Here is an 18898-nt window from a genome sequence, read left to right as displayed (position 1 = left end):
CCAGGGTGGATTTGTCTCCCTTTGTCTTAAAATGGTGGAAAAAGACAGCCACCTCTAGAGGGCAATTCATCCCATTTATTTTAGGCACCGGAGATAACTCTTTCTCCACTGAGTGCAGAGGAAACATCAATGGCTAGCTTGGACCAGCTGTATTCCTTTTGGCTGGCGAAGGCTGGATGAGAGGCACCCCACCCTAGGCTATCTTTAGTAGCTCCGAGGTTGTAAGCGGACAGGGAATTCTCAGCTCCAAAACATGAGATCTATTCCTTACTTTGTTTTGCTCTCCTGGGTCTCTTGCTTTGCGGACTTGAGTCAGAATAATCATCAAACACTTTCATCAGCTATTCTCATATTTAAAGCATTATTTCTTGCAATGGTATTTCACGTTTCTTGTCCTCCCGCACACACACCTTCCCTCCCCAGCTACTAGAATAAAAAAAAATTTAGCCTTCTTATCATGATCTGCCAAGATCAGCTCTGTCCACAGTTCCAATTCTTATTCCCACTTGCTGCCACATTTATTCAAGGGTTTTGCTTGGGAACTAGCAGATCTAGTTATTTGGTGCTTTCCAAATAACATGTTTACTTTGTTTTAGGTGCTACTCTGGTCAAACATTAGTTATGCTGTCTATTTAGATGGATAGCTGACATCAAGATCACATATACTGAGTAAAACAAGAAATTAATTGTTACCTGAACTCATGTTTCCTGAAAAGAACTTCTTCCACAGGAGCAGCCGCTGTCCTGGATGCTAACTCATGCCAAGACCATGGGACACCAGTCTGTTCCCCTCTGTAGATGTTCCTTTGAATTTGTAGCAGATAGATGAGCTCTCTGGCAAATGCCATAAACCCACACAGTCCCAGGAACAAGGTGGCCTAGTCCTCCTTACATCATTTATTTTTCTGAAGAGAAACACTGTGGCGCAGAGCCCTGCATTCTTGATGTGAAGTGGCGTTCCCTAGTATTGTATTTCTTTTCAGGTCTGATTATAAACTGGTACAAGTCCTCAGTCTCAGTTTGCCTTGAGATTTAGGACGTTTTCTCTTCAAAGTACATTGAAGCTAATGACTCTGAACTTCCCAGGATGGACCTACCCAAAGGACAGTGACAACCGGAGTTGTCTAATTTTAACTGAAAAAAGGAGACAAAAATTTTGCCTTCGGGAAGCTGAATAAGACAGATCTCCCTGCTTGGGGAGCACATGCTAAATTCACATCCCCACAGTGACAGTCTGTGTTAACCTACATTTCCAGAAGTCCCCCCACAGAAGTCAGCGGAGGGACCCCATACTTCAAGAGTTGGTAGCCAGAGAGAGAAAGACCACCCAATACCACCTGCCCAGAGTGAGCCCAAGCGCTGGGGGGACTGCGGAGCAAGGACAGCCATGAATGCGGTGGCAGTCAGGAGAGGAGCTTGGCCCATCAGGGTTTCGTCTCCCTTGGGTGTGACAAGGCACGGCCGCAGGGCGAGAGCAGAAGCGGCTGAAGGTCGGAGCTCATCCCGCACCCCCAGGGGATCAGCCCCTCTGCAGCAGAGCACTGGAAAAACCACACCTCTCCAGGAAAGAGCTGCCACCCCCAAAGAGGCATCTCACGTCTTCCTTCCCAGCTCACACACCAGCACTTTGTTTTGTTTTTTTTATTTTTTTTCCATTGTTCACGTAACAGTTTCAAAAACAATATAGACCTTGTTACCCTTGTTCATAACAAGACGAATCAATAGAAAACATTTATATTATGTAGGTCACATGTTCAAGTCTATCTGTAAAATATTTACACTATGTAGTTCACTTGAACAAGTCTACCTATCATGAAAGCCTTCAGAACGTTACTATACCAGTAGTCAGAGAAGCAAATATCATTTCATAAAAGATAAACCTTTGTTTCTTTACATTCCCCTTGTATTCAAGACACCAGTGAGTATGTAACATCAGTTTTCTGTGTGTCTAATTTTTATCTCACATTCACATTTCTTTCCCTTCTCTAGTTTGGAGGAGGATTTGAGGTATTTAACTTTCTTATGGCACCAATACTCCATACACCAAAAGTTCCACTTCTTTTCCACTACTTAGTGAAATCCAACCCCGCACCTACAGCCAGATGTGTTATCACCCTACTCTTGGAGGATATAGATGGATGAGAAGAACAAATCGCATTTTGAAAGGTTACACTTATTGGCAAATCTAATTTGTTCTCTAGCTACAGACTAGCAATTGCTTGAGAAAAATGAGCATTCCTGAAGTACCTAAAATGTTATTCACGTTCTTTCCAGCAATGGTCAGTTCATCTATAGTTTTCTTCCTTCAAAGAACAGATATCCAAATGGATTGACTGTTTTGCACACTTGTAGCCACCTTTTTCCCAACTGCCCATAAATGTATGTATTCTTTATCATGATCTTTAACATCTTGGAAACAGTAACTCCTGTGGTCTTCTTTGGTTCCCATTGACTCAGGCTATGTCAGAAATCTAATCTCTGTGCCTATATCTTCACAGCAAACATTTAAAATATTTAAAGGGTGACTTTGGCTTAAATCTCATAAAATGTGAAGGTTCTTGCTAATAGATTGAAGGGTTTCTTAATTCAAGCTACATCCTAGTCTTTAAAAGCCTTCCAAATATTTATTGGGCTAAACTCAGAAGGACCTGTAAGTGGTGGTGGAAAAGAATTCAATTATGGCCTCTCCCAGATGGATGTGAATTGTTAATTTCTCTAGTTTGTGGGACCACACGCAGTTCTAACATTCTTACTTTACAATTGTTTCTTCGGAGCCAACATTTTTCCTGATTTTTTTTTTTTTCCTACAGAGTTTGAAAAACCTCTGGGCTGATTTAGCCAAACAAAAAGCTTTATCCCTGGTGTCTGTGAGAGGTGTCAGTTATGGGTCTGTAACAATCTAGAGCTGAAGGCTGGATCTCTTCCCCTCCCATACAAATGAAGATAATACACATTATATATGGTGGAACTTTTTCTCGGCTGTCGTAAGTGCTATCTCTTGGAAGAGGAAGTAACCAAGTCATTCTACTCATTCTGATCCACGAAGTACAACATGCTCCCTGATTATTTATTGCTCCCTTCTGATTTAAGTCAAGACTGGAATCCAGTTAGATTAACCTAATGGGCAGTGTTTTGCATCGTGAGTAATCGATTTGCATACTTCATTTAAAGGACACAAGGTTCCTGAAGCTGCACCAGCTTTAGACTGGTGCAGACTCATTGTTTACAGGAATCTATGCCAGACTTTTATACTCATATCAGCGAGGAGAATCAGGCCAGTCATGAAAGAATTAGAGGCACAAAAGGACAAGACTGTACATTATTACTGGTAATCTGTCTAATCCCTTCCAGGAATAAAACTTTGTATTAGTCAAATGACTCTCAAAACTAAAACATCCCTTCAAATTCTTTTCTTGGCAAAGATAACAACATGTTACAGCTGCCTATGAATCTCTAGCTATGAGATATTGGTAGATAAAACAGAACTGAATTCTCCAGTGTACAATTGTCTGTTACGCTGATGTAGTTATCTCTGGGGGAGGGATGTTCTGAGACAGTCCATTTAAGCAAAGAGTAATCCAAATGGTGAAAAAATTTAGATTTTCTGTGGAAAAGTTCATAGATATACAGTTGCCATGACAACTGTATTTGGCTCTGGAAAAGGGAAAAAACTGGCTCTTTTTAGACTGAAGTAAAATAAAATTAGTTTGGATGCATAAGAAAACTGCATTTTCCCTCTGGTGTGGAATAGTCCTTCTGTAGCAAGCTTTCTTAGCTTCTGGTTTTAGATTTTAGGGTTTTTCTTTTCGTTTTTTTTTTAAACAATAAGACTGTTGGAATTACAAAGGGCGAGAGCACCTCCCTTTCCCTACCCTGCCCATATCCAGGGCACGTACCTGGTATTCTGTGTTCCAAAATTCTACAGATTGCATCCTAGCTGCAAAATAATAGAAGCAGGTTTCCTGCATCTAGGCAGCATAAAAATGCAAACTTATGTCTATAACTTCATCAGATTGTAGAAGACTCGGAGAAGAGAAGCTGATATATGTCCATCTGCTGGGAAAGCAGTATGTCTGGTCTGAAATGTCTCTCTGTGTCTCACATGAAAGATAGCCAGGATGATTTTTTGTTCTGTTGGCGGTTGGAGAATAAAGCAGATTTTAAACCTTTGCTATAGTGTATCCTTTATCGGCTCTCCGCTTCCAGCACTTGTGTATGCATATCGCCCCCACGATCACAGAGGCCAATGCGACGGGGATCATTGCAATGTACCAGGACAAGCCGACAGCTGGAAAAGTAAAGAAATGAAATATTTTCAAAAAACCTCCCAGGAACATAGTTCTCTAAGTTCAAGGAGGAAGAGGAGAAATCACAATAAAAAGGATGTCTGCAAGTTAACCTTCCAGCAGGGTTGATCACCTGCGAGAGGAAGAGACCTATTGATTGAGCACTCCGGGAAATGGGTTTGTGAAGATGGGAGGAAGAATTGGAAAACAATAGAGGGTGAGAATTTAAAGTTCAATCCTTTTGCACACGCATGACTCTTCCCAACCCCTGCTCAGAGTGACTATATGCTTTCTATCTTAATTTGGTGGAAGCAGAGACACTCCAAGCAGGAAATAAAAGCACCATGTGGAGAGGGAGTACATAACAGCTAGTCCACTCTCAAGCTCTGTGAATAATTTTCTCATACAGAGCAGCCTATAAATTACTGATGAGCAAGCCAAGACTCTGAGCTTTTTCCCAAAACACAGCTAATTTCCAAGACCAGTGTCCATCCAGACCATTTTGGATTATTCCAGCCTATGTTGGTTCATGGATTGCCTTCTCTGTAGTAACACCTGTGTAGCTCATGGAAGACAAGGGCAGCACATCATCTAGCAAATGAGTACAAATCCCTCATCATAGGATGCTAGGGTGAGTCATGAGTTATAACTCATAATGAAGATTGTAAATGTTCATGTGCCTTTCTAAGACAGTGTGAGCAAGCTTTGGTGATTCATCAACGTCATGCAAAGAAACAATTAGCATCGCTTCACATTGTTTTTACAGCTGGTTCTTGGCCAGTGGTCTATCACACTGCAACATTAATTGTACTGAGCTTAGGGCTTCTCTTCCCATCACTAGGAGCCAAAATAACAACACCCATCATAATTTACACTTCTTGTTATTTTGGTGGCAGTCTGTGCATGAGGAGAAGGAACACTCTGATCTTTATTCTGCTATTGTCTTTTTTTTTTTTTCCACTACTTGTTGAAGAACTGGAGGAGATCTGGCTCTGCTGCACCCAACAGGAGTTTGCCGGTAGTCTCACTGGAGCCATCATTTCACTAAGTGTATCTAAATTGGAGCCCTATCCAATGAACAGATATATCAGCACAGATCCTTATCCCTGCAGAAAATGTCAGTGAATGACCCACAGAAAGTGTATTTTGTGAACAGGCTATTCCAAAGTCTACAGGTGAAAGAGGCAACCAGTTTTTCCCCAGGCAATAATTCATCCCAATACTAGCTCTGACAGTATAAAAGGCTTGGATTATAATTTAGCATTAGAATAACAATAACAATTATCCCAGATAAGCAGTCAAACTAGTTACCTTCCTGCTTGACCCTTGTTGGCAGTACTTGGTAGCCGTATCTGTTCTGGGCCAGACACGTGAAGTCTGTGTAAAAATCCACTTCTTCGACAGAATCAAAAATCAGTGGCACTTCAATGAAGTTTTCACCATTTTCTACAATTTCTCTGGAAGAAAAAGAAAAATGTAATGTTAAATCCTTTTATAAGCTGGCTTTTTTCAATTTGATGTGTTCATTCTAACAGCACATTGCAAAAAAATGCGTTTGATATTTGCTCATTTCTGAACTAGCCCCTCAGCATGAGGACACAGCCTAGTCGTGCCAACTGTTTGAGTCTCAGAAGTCAGCACCCATCCTGCACTTGTTGAATCTTCCAGGAAAAAGATCTGGAGGTGTCTTGCACAATAAAGAAAAAGGAGGGAAGAAAGGCAAGCAGAATTCTGTATATCTTTGAGCTCTCTACACAGCATTGTGGAAGGACCTAATTCCTTCTCTCTGACCACCTATTCATTTCTGAGATTAATTCTTACTGTCAGCTGGAAGAGCACATACGGAGAACGTAACCCTGCAAAGGCTCACTCAGCAAACTGAACCACCATTCCTGTCTATCATGCGCCCAAAGCCAAGAGCTCAATACAAGAAACTGCCTAGGAAGTTTCCAGCTTCCTTCAACCTGATTGTTTCATCAGTCCAACTATTTTAAAAAGTGATTTTCTAGTTGCAGTCAAACATTGTCTCTTGATATCTTTTAGTCATTGCTGGAGCAGTTGTCCAGCTGCTCTTTAATGACCATGAGTCTGCCATGCGCTGTGGCAATGGAGTTCCCCGTGCACTTCTCCCGGGACTGTACCGCAGGAAGGCAGCAACACGGCAGTGGGTGCTTTGCCAGAGATTCCTGCAGGGAATTTGTTTTCCCAGTGGCATTTGACCTGTTTTGCCTTGCTGCCATTCTGAGGGCTTCCAGCAGAACTGGGGTGTCTCACACACTGTGGGCTCTGCATGAGCCCTAGCTGGCATGGTCCCTGTCCTTGTGCAATTGTATAATAATATATAACAGTAATAATGATAGTAACAATAAAAATAATTTTTAAAGTCCAAGTAAGAAAGTACATGTGCTGCTCTATTCCAAAGCCTGCAGGGACTATAGCCACAGTACATTTCATGGCTCCTGACCACAGGTTTAACGCACTGTCACTTATCCATGTAAACAACATTATAAATTAATGGTCTCAATCATGCTGTGGGGAACGTGAAAACACATAAGGGCTTGGGCATACAGCTGAGTTACCTCTGGCTGCAGCTGTGCAAGAAACTAAACATGGCCAGGTTGTCATCTGGCACTGATGGTGACAAATGGCCAAAACCAGCTCACATCCATAACTGTTAAACACTCTTGTCCCTCAAAACAGGGATGCCATATCCCCAAACTCTGTCGGGAATGGTCGCTGCCCCATCCTAAATCCTAATCGATTGCCAGGAGCTCTTTGGGAAGGTGCTAGCTGGTGAGTGACCAGTTTAACCATTAACAGCAGAAGCAACGGCATCCCAGAGCCCGGCTCTGTCCACCAGTACAGGCAGAGCCACCGCGACCCACGTGAGGGTGATGATCTCTGTGGACACTCTCAGCTTCATCAAATGAGAGATGAAACATGCCGACTTGGACCTCAATGAAGAGATTTCAGTCGGTAGATTCACCTGACATTTGCAAAGCACTAGAAGCATGCCTGAACGTAGCGAGTTAGTGCTGGTCAGGTGACATGTCACAGGTACAGAAAGCAGGGTTACAGCATTGGTGGATAAGGGAAGAGCAACTGATGTCATCTGCCTGGACTTGTGCAAAGCATTTGACACTGTCCCGCATGACATCCTTGTCTCTAAATTGGAGAGACGTGGATTTGACAGATGGACCATTTGGTGGATAAGGAATTGGCTGGATGGTCGCACTCGAAGAGTTGTGGTCAATGGCTCGATGTCCAAGTGGAGACCAGTGATGAGTGGCGTTCCTCAGGGGTCAGTATTGGGACCAGCACTGTTTAACATCTTTGTCGGCGACATGGACAGTGGGATCGAGTGCACCCTCAGCAAGTTTGCCAACGACACCAAGCTGTGTGGTGCGGTTGACACGCTGGAGGGAAGTGATACCATCCAGAGGGACCTGGACAGGCTTGAGAGGTGGGCCCGTGCGAACCTCATGAAGTTCAACAAGGCCAAGTGCAAGGTCCTGCACATGGGTCGGGGCAATCCTAAGCACAAATACAGGCTGGGGGATGAAGGGATTGAGAGCAGCCCTGAGGAGAAGGACTTGGGGGTGTTGGTTGATGAGAAGCTCAACATGATCTGGCAATGTGCACTTGCAGCCCAGAAAGCCAACCGTATCCTGGGCTGCATCAAAAGCAGCGTGGCCAGCAGGTCGAGGGAGGTAATTCTCCCCCTCTACTCCGCTCTCGTGAGACCCCACCTGCAGTACTGCATCCAGCTCTGGGGCCCCCAACATAAGAAGGACACGGACCTGTTAGAGCGAGTCCAGAGAAGGGACACAAAGATGATCAGAGGGCTGGAGCACCTCTCCTATGAAGACAGGCTGAGAGAGTTGGGGTTGTTCAGCCTGGAGAAGAGAAGACTCTGGAAAGACCTTATAGCAGCCTTCCAGTACCTGAAGGGGGCCTACAAGAAAGCTGGAGAGGGACTTTGTACAAGGGCATGTAGTGATAGGACAAGGGGTAGGGTCTTTAAACTGAAACAGGGTTGATTTAGATTAGATATAAGGAAGAAATGCTTCACTATGAGGGTGGTGAGGCACTGGAACAGGTTGCCCAGAGAAGTTGTGGATGTCCTGTCATTGGAAGTGTTCAAGGTCAGGTTGGGTGGGGCTTTGAGCAACCTGGTCTAGTGGAAGGTGTCCCTGCCCATGGCAGGAGAGTTGGAACTACATGATCTTTAAGGTCCTTTCCAGCCCAAAACATTCTATGATTCTATGATCTTTTCCCTCTTTTCCTAGCAGGAAAAGCCTTGAGGCATGCACTATGAGGCACCTGAGAGAAGGCTCTGCAAGATTGGGAGAGACAATGGATCAGGGCAAGAGGATGTGGGACGTCCTGCTTCTCCCTCCCACCAGCATCCCCCCCAGTGCTTCCCTGACGCCAGCTCTAGCACTCACTGAGCGTCTCTGTGAGTCACTTTAACTCACTAATGTGGAAAAGAACAAGCCTAAGGGGAAAAACAATGATATTAAAAAAAAAACAAAACAAAAACCACTAGATAGTTTTCTGTCGTCTTAGTGTGTTCAGAGAACCTCATGACTGTCAGGGAGAGGATGTTGCCGTTTCGCTGGCACAGGGCAAGGAGAAAGATAAAAGAAGCACTGGGAAGGATCAAGTCCCATTGCTTTTCACCGCAGCCAGCTCTTATATCAGCTCAGCTGCCCATGAAAATGTGCTTCAAGTTTAAGCCTCGAAGTTGGCTCATTTGCGTGAATAAAAACCAAGATAAAGAATTGATTTCACCCTGCCTGGGTTGGGTTTGGGGTTTTTTGCTCGCCTGCCTGGTTTTGTTCTCAGCTCTCACCTTCACTTCAGATCTGTCCATATCCCATTTCATTACCTGACATTCAGCTGCACTGAGAGCCCCTGTAACACTGCAGGTTAAAACAACAAGCACAAGGAAACACTTTCAGCCAGACTTACTGTCGTTCTCCCTCTGTAACTCTCCTTTGCTTGTAAACCACGTCAACAGTGGTGTCATTTGCTAGCCATTCCACATCAGTATGGACGTGGCTGCTCAGTCCAACAAACACTTTGCATGGAAGAGTCATCTTGGAGCCTGTTGGTAAAAGAAAGATTAAAAAGCCATTTGGATACATATCAAGAACTACTCTTTCTCTTGGTGAAAACCAACACCTCCAGTGGGAGATCAAGTTCCCTCACACGTCAAGCACCACTACATTCAAAACTGAAGTTAAGCCCCAGATTGCTTTTGATCCCCTACTACTTGGCAGCAAGACTCTGCAGTTTGGCAGTCCTTCCTGCTGCTAACCAAATTATTTTCCCATTGCAACAGTTAGCAACTCTTGCACTAGACACATTTCTCAGGAGGCAAAGCTGTGTTCTTGTGGCCTTGCTTCTTCTGATGTACTGCAGTCCAAAGGGCACGGTGCGATTTACCACTCTGGAGCAACTGCATTAACCAGCAGTGTAGCTTCACTCAGAGGTGCTGTGGGCAAGCACATTCAGCTCAAGGTGGGACCTCCAGAGATAAAGTGATCATGCAAGAATTCAGAAATTTTGCTATAATTGTTGTAAGTCAGAGCTAAGGATAAAAAGCCTTCAGACTGGTGCGTATCTATTATATGGAAAACACAGGGCTCAATAATGCATACAACTTTATTATTATATCTGTGCAGATGGTGGTAAAAGGGATATAGAACACTCCACAGAGCTAGATCGGCAAAAAAAATGACTTGGTAGTCCTACGCTGATGGAAAGAAAAGTGGCAGGGAAAACTAAGACATCATAGGACACAGCTGTGTGTATAGTACCCAAGTTCAAAAAGCTTAGTGTAAAATACACCTGGCATTTTCTGAGAAGAGGAAATGCAACAGAAATTTGTTGTCATAATATAATCTTCAAAGAAAAATTGAGATCCTATCAAGATACTTTCTTACTAACAACAACTGTCTAGTTCAAACAGTAAAAAGCAATGAAAAAATGTTTCCTCCCAAAAGAGCTAGATGGCTGATTCAAAGCCACCACATAACCCAGACCAATTTGAGGGAATATTGAAGACGAATAGTTCTTAGTGAAGTGGGACTCTGAGCAGCTGATCAAACGGTACAAACATGCTTTTCTTGCTTTGTTAGTGGCTAAAATCTACAGCATTTCTACAGCTTCTCTTACATGGAAGACAGCATCTAGTTGTAGACAGTAAAATGCAAAAAATACTCCAGCACCGATCCCCAGCTAATATAATCGAGATCAAAAGAACTACAACAATGTATGCCAACAAATTACACCATAAGAGGACCTGCTCTGATTTTTGCCTGATTAGATGTTTCCAAAAATAACGTTGGGCCTTACCGAGAGCAGCTGATGTCGTCTTTTGTGTTGGATACACTATTATTGGGGTAATTCTCTTTTCTTTTTCTGGAGAGAGAAAGAGAGCAGAGGGTCAGTGCTACCACAACAGAAAATTTGGACATTGCGCCAGAACTAGATAGAAATGTGCCACTTTGCTCAACATCTTTCATCTCCGAGGAGAGCATTTGATTATTAAACCCGCTGGCAAAGAGAGACATTCCAATTTCAAGCCCAGAGATCTATGTTTGTGGAGATAGATAGGATCAAGCTCGCATCTTGATCCTGAAAGCTGCTCCAAGAGGAATTTATGACAGATAAGCGAGTGTCTTTTGGAAGCAGCAGTAACATCAGGCGCTAAGCACGGTCCTTTTTAAGAGCAGCGAGTGCCGAGATCCTTGCACACCCATTTCATACTCGCAAAAATAGAAAAGCCACAAGCTCCAGCAGAGAATGGATGTGCGCGTGACCAAAAATTACACCTTCAGTACTCCCACACCGGCGAGGCGTTCACGTTTCAAAAGTCACTTCCACCAGCGGGCACCAGTGCCCAGCCGGAGGAAGGGGCACCTCGGCTCTGCCTCCTCCGAGGGCCGCCCCCCGGCATTCGCCCCCGGCCGCGGGCCGGCCGGCAGCGCTGGGGCGGGCTGAGCCCCGGCGGTGGGGCGGGGCCAGGGGCGGGGCCAGGGGCGGGGTCCGAGGCGGGGCTGGCGGCACCACCAGGGCACGCCCGCCCCCTGCTGGCCGCCGAGCGCAGCAGCGCCCCGCCCCTGCAGGCGCCCCCCCGCCAGCGGGGCCAGCCGGTTTCGCCCGTTTGCGAAATAGCGGCCTTCCCCCATCCTGAGCGATGTTTTATTTCCTAAGCCCTCTGAAGTCGTTTGCAGTGACACACACCTCCCCCCCCCCCAAGACATAAATTATTCGGTTTAACAACCACAGGCGCTTGCAACATCGAGTTCTGCCTCCGGCAAATCTGCTGCAAGGCGGGCAAAGGGTGCCCCCAGCCCAGCCGGGGTGCTGTGGGAAACTCATCGGTGCCAAAGCAAGCACCCATGGCGTCCCCCTTTCCTTGGCAGTGCTGAGAGGCCCAGTATGAGTTCCTCTCCCGAGTTTCATTAACAAAGAAGAGATTAAGTGCAGTAATGTTTTAAGGTGTCAATATTTACCGACAGTCTCCAGTTGAATTGTTCTGGTGATTTCATAGGTTACACCTTCATATGGAAACGACATCTTGCAGGTATAATAGCCAGCGTCTGTTGGTAGCACAGAAGTCACGATCAGAGAAGACGAACCTTTCAGAATTACGAATTTTTCATTGTCGTCTTCCAAAGGCAGACCATCCTGCAGAAAGGACAGCAACTGGTGTTATGGCTCAGATGATAGGTCTGGTTACACTCTGTGTAACTTCCAAACAAAATTACTTATCCTTGTCTCTCTGTTATTAAAAGTTCACTTATCACTGGGAAATCTGACCAGTTCCATTTTCCCACCAAAGGGCAAGTTCTTCAAACATGTATCCATCCGTCTCGAAAATGCTCTGAGGCACTATATGAAGTGTGAAGAATCGCCTTTTTAATCTATCTATAATGTTTGTGTATAGCTTTTCAATAAAATGCACATTTTAGGATGGAAAAGATATAATAGGCTCTTTACTGAGTTCTCTTAAGAGTAGTCATCTAACACATTCTTCTAAGACAAAACCATTTTAGTAACCATGAAGGTTTTCACAACACTATTACTTTTCATACATGACCTCATAAGAGTAATATTCTAAGCCATTCTTCTAAGATAAATACATTTCAGTAATCATGCAGGTTTCACACAACTGTTAGTTACCCTGCATGATCTCATAAATTGTGATAAATTCCTGCTCTGTATCACTAAGGCTCTCTTCATACACGGTTTGGAGCCCTGCTAGGAGCAATGATGTTCCTTCTCCATGAAGGCAGGCTACCCCTTTCTGACAGTTGTAGCAAGAACCATATTGAGGGGGGCAGCCTTTTACTTAGATAAGTAAGTGGGTTATAGCCTGCTTCTGAAGGGAATCCTGAGCAGAGACATTTTGCTGGTATGGTACCAATCACGACATCGGCACTGCTGTATGAAGCCAGCCTAGGTATTGCATCCCATGGTAAGAATGATAGCTGCACAAGGGCAGAGCATATGATCATAGTGGGAGTGTAAATAAAAGCTAAAGCAAGGTATTATGAAAATATAAGAAGAATCCCATGCTGTCCAGTGTGAGATTGTACAGCTGAGGATCATCAAGTGCAGGATATTTGACCTTACAGGCAAAACCAGGCTTGCCTACTTGAAAAACCATGGACTGGCAAGTTAGGCAAGAGAACACTATAAGCATTGTGCGATGAATCTAGTATTTTCAAATGCTGTATTCCAGTTAATTAATGAAAGCTACCCCATCTGAACAGCTCACACGAGGGAAGCATCACTGGGAGGTCCTACGTTATAGGATTCACTAGAGGGGCCATAAAAGAAGCATAGCGCCAAAGAGAAGGGCCTAATCTGAAGCGGCAAAGCCTGGAGTCGGCATAGGTAATCTAGCCTTAAAAATAGTTACACTGCCAGTGAGAGCATATAACACGCGGAGCATGTAACATATAACTTCACCCTGTGCTGAGTCCACCCCAAAGAACCCCTCTTAAAATATATACATCTGCCCCAAAATTCCCAGTATATTATGCTGTGCTCATGGCTCTAACAACGTCATGTTCAGGAGAAACAGAAAGTGGAGATGTATGTGCCTTTACAAACAGGTTGGGATTAGGCTTTGCACAAAGAGGAGGTGAAAGTTCTACCTTGTACCACTTGAGCTCCAAGCTTGTCCTATTTGGTGTAAAATCCCACAGATCAGGGCAAACGATCTTTCCAGAGGTGAAAGTGAAGAGGACCTGGAGATAGGCAATCTCCCGAGCAGCTGTTTTCTCCACGACCGTGAGGTGGATGGAGACCTCGGCGCAGTAGGAGGAGTTCCTGCAGACAGAGTGGGGAGAGGTGAGCACCCACCAGCCACGAGGGGAACTCGAGTGACACCCTTGGTTTCCTCCTGGCTCCGTTTCCCTCCTTAGCCGTTTCTAAAAGGCCAAGACTGAGATCATATCACGAGGGATCCTGGAAAATCACTGGTGCTGTTTTTTTGGCACAATCTAAACATGTTGCTGACACATGTCTGCCTCAGAGCTTCAGTCTTTTCTTTTCTTTTTTGTACACCAAGTTTGCTGTGCACCCTTAGGCTAAGGTATGATTTTAATTTTGCAAGGAGGGGGAACATGTCCGCCTCAGCAGTAGCAGGTATGTCATGAACCCTCCACCATTTCCTTGAAAGAGGTCTTGACTATGAAAACTCTAATGATTGAGACCAAAAGATGAAATAAAAAGCTTAAAGCATATATGAAAATACATCTGCAGTAACTATTGCACAATCAGTAGGCATTTCTGTGAGTGCATATTATTTTGCACAGAAAAGAAGGCATTCCTTGAAAGCTTTACAGTATTTAACTTTTCTTTCTGGCCCCAACTGACGATTGCTTCCAGTCTCAAGAAGGACCAAACTGGGGGAGACAGGTGCTTAAACGATGTCCTTTCCGACCTGTGAAAGCCTGCCTCGGAGATGCCTTCACCCAGGGCAGTGCCTGACCCCTGCGGGGGCCAGCAAAGCCGGGGGGGCCGGGCTGCAGCCTCCTGGAGAGCAGCTGGGGGCTGTGAGCAGGCAGACTCACGCTACTGCTGGGGCACTGTGACTGGCTGTCACCTGCAGGTCGGACATCTAAATCCAAAATACTTGCTCAGCAGAAGCAGAGATCTGTGATAACTTGCTTCTACCCTCATTTTATAGAGTGTTGAAAAAAATCTGGTGGCTTCCCTGTAGGATGATTTGCAAAGGAAATACGATTTGTTTGTACTTTATTAATCCTGTAATAAAATTAACGATGAAGCTATGTTCTTGGCTTTTGCATATCTTTTTCAAACAGGTTTCACAGCATTTTACTATAGCTGTCAGTAACACTGCCACAGTGTTATAGGTTGAGGAACTGAGGCAGAATAGTCCAAAAAGGGGATTAAAAAACGCTCTTGAAGGTCTCAAGCAACTACTTGTGCTCCAGGACAATATTTGCAACCTTTTGTTATTCTGGCCTCTCTGTCGAAGTCTTCTCTTCTGCCCCACCACTGCAATCGCTGCTGAGACATGCGGAAAGGCCAACCCAATATGCTGAGCATGATTTATTAACTTGAGTTCTGCCTGTCCATCTCTTCTACTGCTCGCGCACGTCACTCACCAGGTGTGCCTTGCCAGCAAGGAAACTGCGCTCTACACAGGCAGCTCCAGGGATGCGGAGATGTTTTCCACTATAGACCCCGGAGCAAGGTGCCAGTTGCCAGGGGTGTACTGGGAGGCTGACTGGATGGAGGAGGTGGCAGGGGACAAGGACCAGGGACACCTTCTGGAATTCAGGTTCTAATGGTGATGCACGTTTTTGCCTTCCTCAGTCCCCCACAAATCCAAACCCTGGTACCTCTTTCGATACTGTACAACGGGCTGTCAGATTTTAAACACTCAGAAAAAAATGACCAGTAGGGCTAAAAAAAGCCATGGCTCAAGTCTCAACCACTGCAAAATCACAGGTCTGGTACCAGTCTAGTAAATACACATTGTGTCTCACGAAAGACCTCCCAGCAATACCAAGGCAATCAAATTCTGTTTTAAAATGTGAAGCAGAAGAAAAGTAAAGACCAGGGATAAGGAAGAGGGAAGAAGGAAGACACTGCAGAGCCACGGTGCCTTGGTATATGCTTCGTAAGGCAATCTGAAGGGCAAACAAAGCTATTTGCTTCTCTGGAGCTGTAACACGAGGGTTGCATTCTGCAGAATCCTCTGCAGCATGTCCCCGTTTGCCATAGTCGTGACTGGCTCATATATAAGCTAGAACAAACTCTCTGTACACAATTTCCTCATGAGATCGTAGCCAGAGTGGCAATACTGTGTCACGATTTATCCAGATTTCAGTATATATATCTATAGGAGACACACAATGCATTTAAGAGTTCTGACTTTCTACATTTTTTTCTCTAATAATGTCGGCAAGGAAATGATCTTATCCAGACATGCTCTGGACATAACTGGAGTTTGGAATCAAGCTGATGTATTTTAGACATAGTCACCTTTTAGTGCACTGGATTTTCTTTTAAATACCCACCTTCTGATGCAGATATATACTCCTGAGTCTTCTAGCATTGCTGGTAAAAACCAGAGTGCATCTCCTTTTGCCTGGATTCTTGGATCTTCATCTCTTCCTGATATCATGGGGTTTGAACCATTTTTATACCATGTAATATTAGGGGTCAAGGCAGAAAAATCCAAATGTTTGTATCTGGGGGAAGGGCATTTCAGGACCACGGGTTCTCCATGCATTTCATAGTAGTGTTTGAAAAACACGGTGTGATCTGGGCAGTTTTCTATATAAATTGGAGATATTTTTACATTACTGTTAGCCAGGCACATTAAAAAGAAGGGAGAGGGAGACAGAAAAAAAAACCAAAAAGCATGCCCTTACCTGTGCTTTTGACTTGCTGGAGTCTGAAAGCAGAGGCGCCTGCTGTGCACATCACCAGGACAAAGAAAAGCCCACGCATTTTTTCCCAGAGGAAATCAGAAGGAGAAGACTGAGGGAAAGCGTCTTGAAATCTACAGGGAAGTTTATTAAAAAGCAGAAGATATAATGAAACTACTTAACATTAACTTAAGAGTTAACTGCTCTTTTCCTCACTCCGGACCTGGTGACCTTTGGTTCACCCTTAGTGAGCAGAAAGGCTTCTTCATCCCTAGTTTATGGGGGCTGACTTGTGGAACAAGAGCATCTGGCTTGGCACAAACACACCACTTCTGTCCCTTTCCTTCCACTCCAGGAGATGCAAACAACATACCACAAGATGCTGCTGTCCCCACGGCTTTTCAGTGCAACAGCTACGGGTGGAAAAATCTAGCTCTGCTTATTTTGCAATAAGATGTGACAGAGGCACAGGTCAGCCTCTTCGAGTTAGCTGTAATGTAGTAGCTTGGGTGAACACAGGAGCAAAAATGCAGCAGAACAGACTTTAGCTCTCTTAAACAATCACTTCAGGTGTCTCCCAAGGTTGTAGGGACCTCACTAAATCCTGTGTCACTTTATCTTCCCCACTGTGGCTACCGAAGTAGGGCAGCTAGCATAGATGAAGCTGCAGGCAAACTTCCTGATATAACCAGAGCCAAGCTTTCAAAGTCTCCAACGAATGTTTCTCTTGGACCAAAAAACTTGTCCTAAAAATCAGACATGGTGACACTAAGGGAAAACAAAACTATCTGCTGCCAGTCATTCATTAATTGTCACCTGTATTGGCCTGGCACGGGCAAGGCAGCTTCTGCATGCATCACTGGATGCTTTCTGGTCCGCCACGAGGTTTCAGCTGCTGCTACTCAGTTGATTGATTATGTGTTATCTCAGTGTACCACAGGCAAAAAATACATAGAACATGCTATATATAGGCACCAGTTTATGCTCTATGTAAGGTATTTATGTGCAATACAGCACACATATGCACATGATACATACTATTTCCATTTTATATACAGAAATGTAAATTGCATGCATTTAACATTAGCCTAACACTATGATTGTCCCATAGGATGAATATTAAATGACCAACTACTTCAAATTGTATCCAAAGGCAAAAACATATTTCTACCAATATAACACAGTCATATTCATAGGTATTCACCTTCAGGGATCTTCTGTGTATCCCATCATGCTCATATTTATAATGCGGTTTTAATCCAAATTTCTCCCTGGTCTGGTAGCTATATTTATCTGACATCTGATAGTTTGACTATAATAAACTATTTCCAGCTTATTGTCATCTCTACAACACCACAAAGCCAACCTCTTGCTCAATAATACCGTTTCATAACCATGGGTCATCTCCCCCACCACTAGATCCGCAAGGGTTTCCAGGGCATTGGCGTGAAGCTGTAGCCCCTCTCAGGGTGCTAGTGCTAGTGGCTTTGTCTGCCGCGTTAACAAGCCCCATGGTTCACATGTAATACCCTGTAAGAGGGGACTTTCTCTCTCATTAGATCCTTTGCCTGGCAAAAAGACTTGGTTATTTTGTTTAGAGCTTTCCGGCCCCTTTGGTTTAGTATCTAGCAATCTCCATAAGCCCTACACAATCTGAGGATTTAGGGGAGGTTTTCATTCCCAAATTTCCATCAGATTCACTTACCTGTGGTTCCGCAGTCTTTCAGCCATTAGCTTCTCATGGAAAGATACAAGACTGAAAATTGCTAGTGAGGACCTTATATAGGGTTTAGCTCAACACACAGCGGAAATTTGTCTCTTGTTGCCCAATCAGATTTGTGTCAGAACCAAACGACATTTTAGACCCACCTTTCTTTCCTTCCGTAGAGTGAGGATGAGAGAAACAGAGACACAAGAGAGAAAAAAATATGTATTTTCCAAAAAAGGGGAAATGACTGCTAAATATATGACTAAATTTCCCTTTTTCTGACGAACGGTAGTTTGCATACACTCGTCTTCACATGACTATTTCACGCTCTACCTCAAATAAAAAATTCTCATGGGTAACAAAAGGTGTCCTGCAGCATAGTCAGCAGCTAAATAATTGCAATCTTCACGTAATGTGATTTAGCAAGTTCTTCATGGACAACATAAATCTTTTGTGATTTCCCAGATCGCTTGTGAATCACAAACGGGTTGATTCCCCTTTCCTTCCTTAACATCCATCTTAGTGTCACAGCTTACATTAAGGCTCTCTTTGCAATGGAGTATAAAGAATTAACAGATATAAGCAGATTATGGTGTCGGGGCTCACGAGCAGAAGGGGTAAGAAATGGGTTATGAACTGTGGCAGTGTTGGCCTCCACCTGTTTAGAAGAGAGCAACCTAGTGGAGGACTTCAGTCTGGAACTGGACCACAAGCCGTTTTTTCCTGTGCCTTGTCCTGACATGTGATGCCTCCTGCAGACAACCCTGCATTTCTTACAGTCTCCCGATCCCTCAGGGAGCAGCTGTCACGCACTGCCTCCTTGCCAGCCCTTGCCGGCTGACCTGCCGGACCTGGAGCCAGCACACAGGTCTCTGCTAGCAGACCTCAGTAAAATGCCCTCCCCTCCCTGGACTTCGTAAACCTCAGCTGAGCAGCCCTAGTCTGGAGCGCTGGGGTCCTAGCCTAAGGCTCAGGCT

General features: G+C 44.4%; 1 protein-coding gene across 1 annotated transcript; it reads right to left on the bottom strand.

The window, feature by feature from the left end:
- Positions 1–3819: 3819 nt before the first annotated feature.
- On the bottom strand, positions 3820–17962 carry IL1R2 (interleukin 1 receptor type 2). The gene is made up of 9 exons (XM_075136033.1): positions 17919–17962; positions 16217–16347; positions 15860–16118; positions 13463–13637; positions 11813–11987; positions 10650–10715; positions 9261–9396; positions 5598–5743; positions 3820–4288 (listed from the first exon to the last, which is right to left on the bottom strand). The coding sequence occupies exons 1-9, from the start codon at positions 17942–17944 to the stop codon at positions 4161–4163; spliced, it is 1242 nt and encodes a 413-aa protein (XP_074992134.1). The 5' UTR covers positions 17945–17962; the 3' UTR covers positions 3820–4160.
- Between the last annotated feature and the right edge of the window lie 936 nt (positions 17963–18898).

The sequence above is a fragment of the Calonectris borealis genome, chromosome 1 (genome assembly GCF_964195595.1).
Source record: "Calonectris borealis chromosome 1, bCalBor7.hap1.2, whole genome shotgun sequence".
Taxonomy (NCBI): Eukaryota; Metazoa; Chordata; class Aves; order Procellariiformes; family Procellariidae; genus Calonectris; species Calonectris borealis.
Note: the sequence above shows the minus strand (reverse complement) of the source record. Positions and strands in the feature narration are given on the sequence as shown.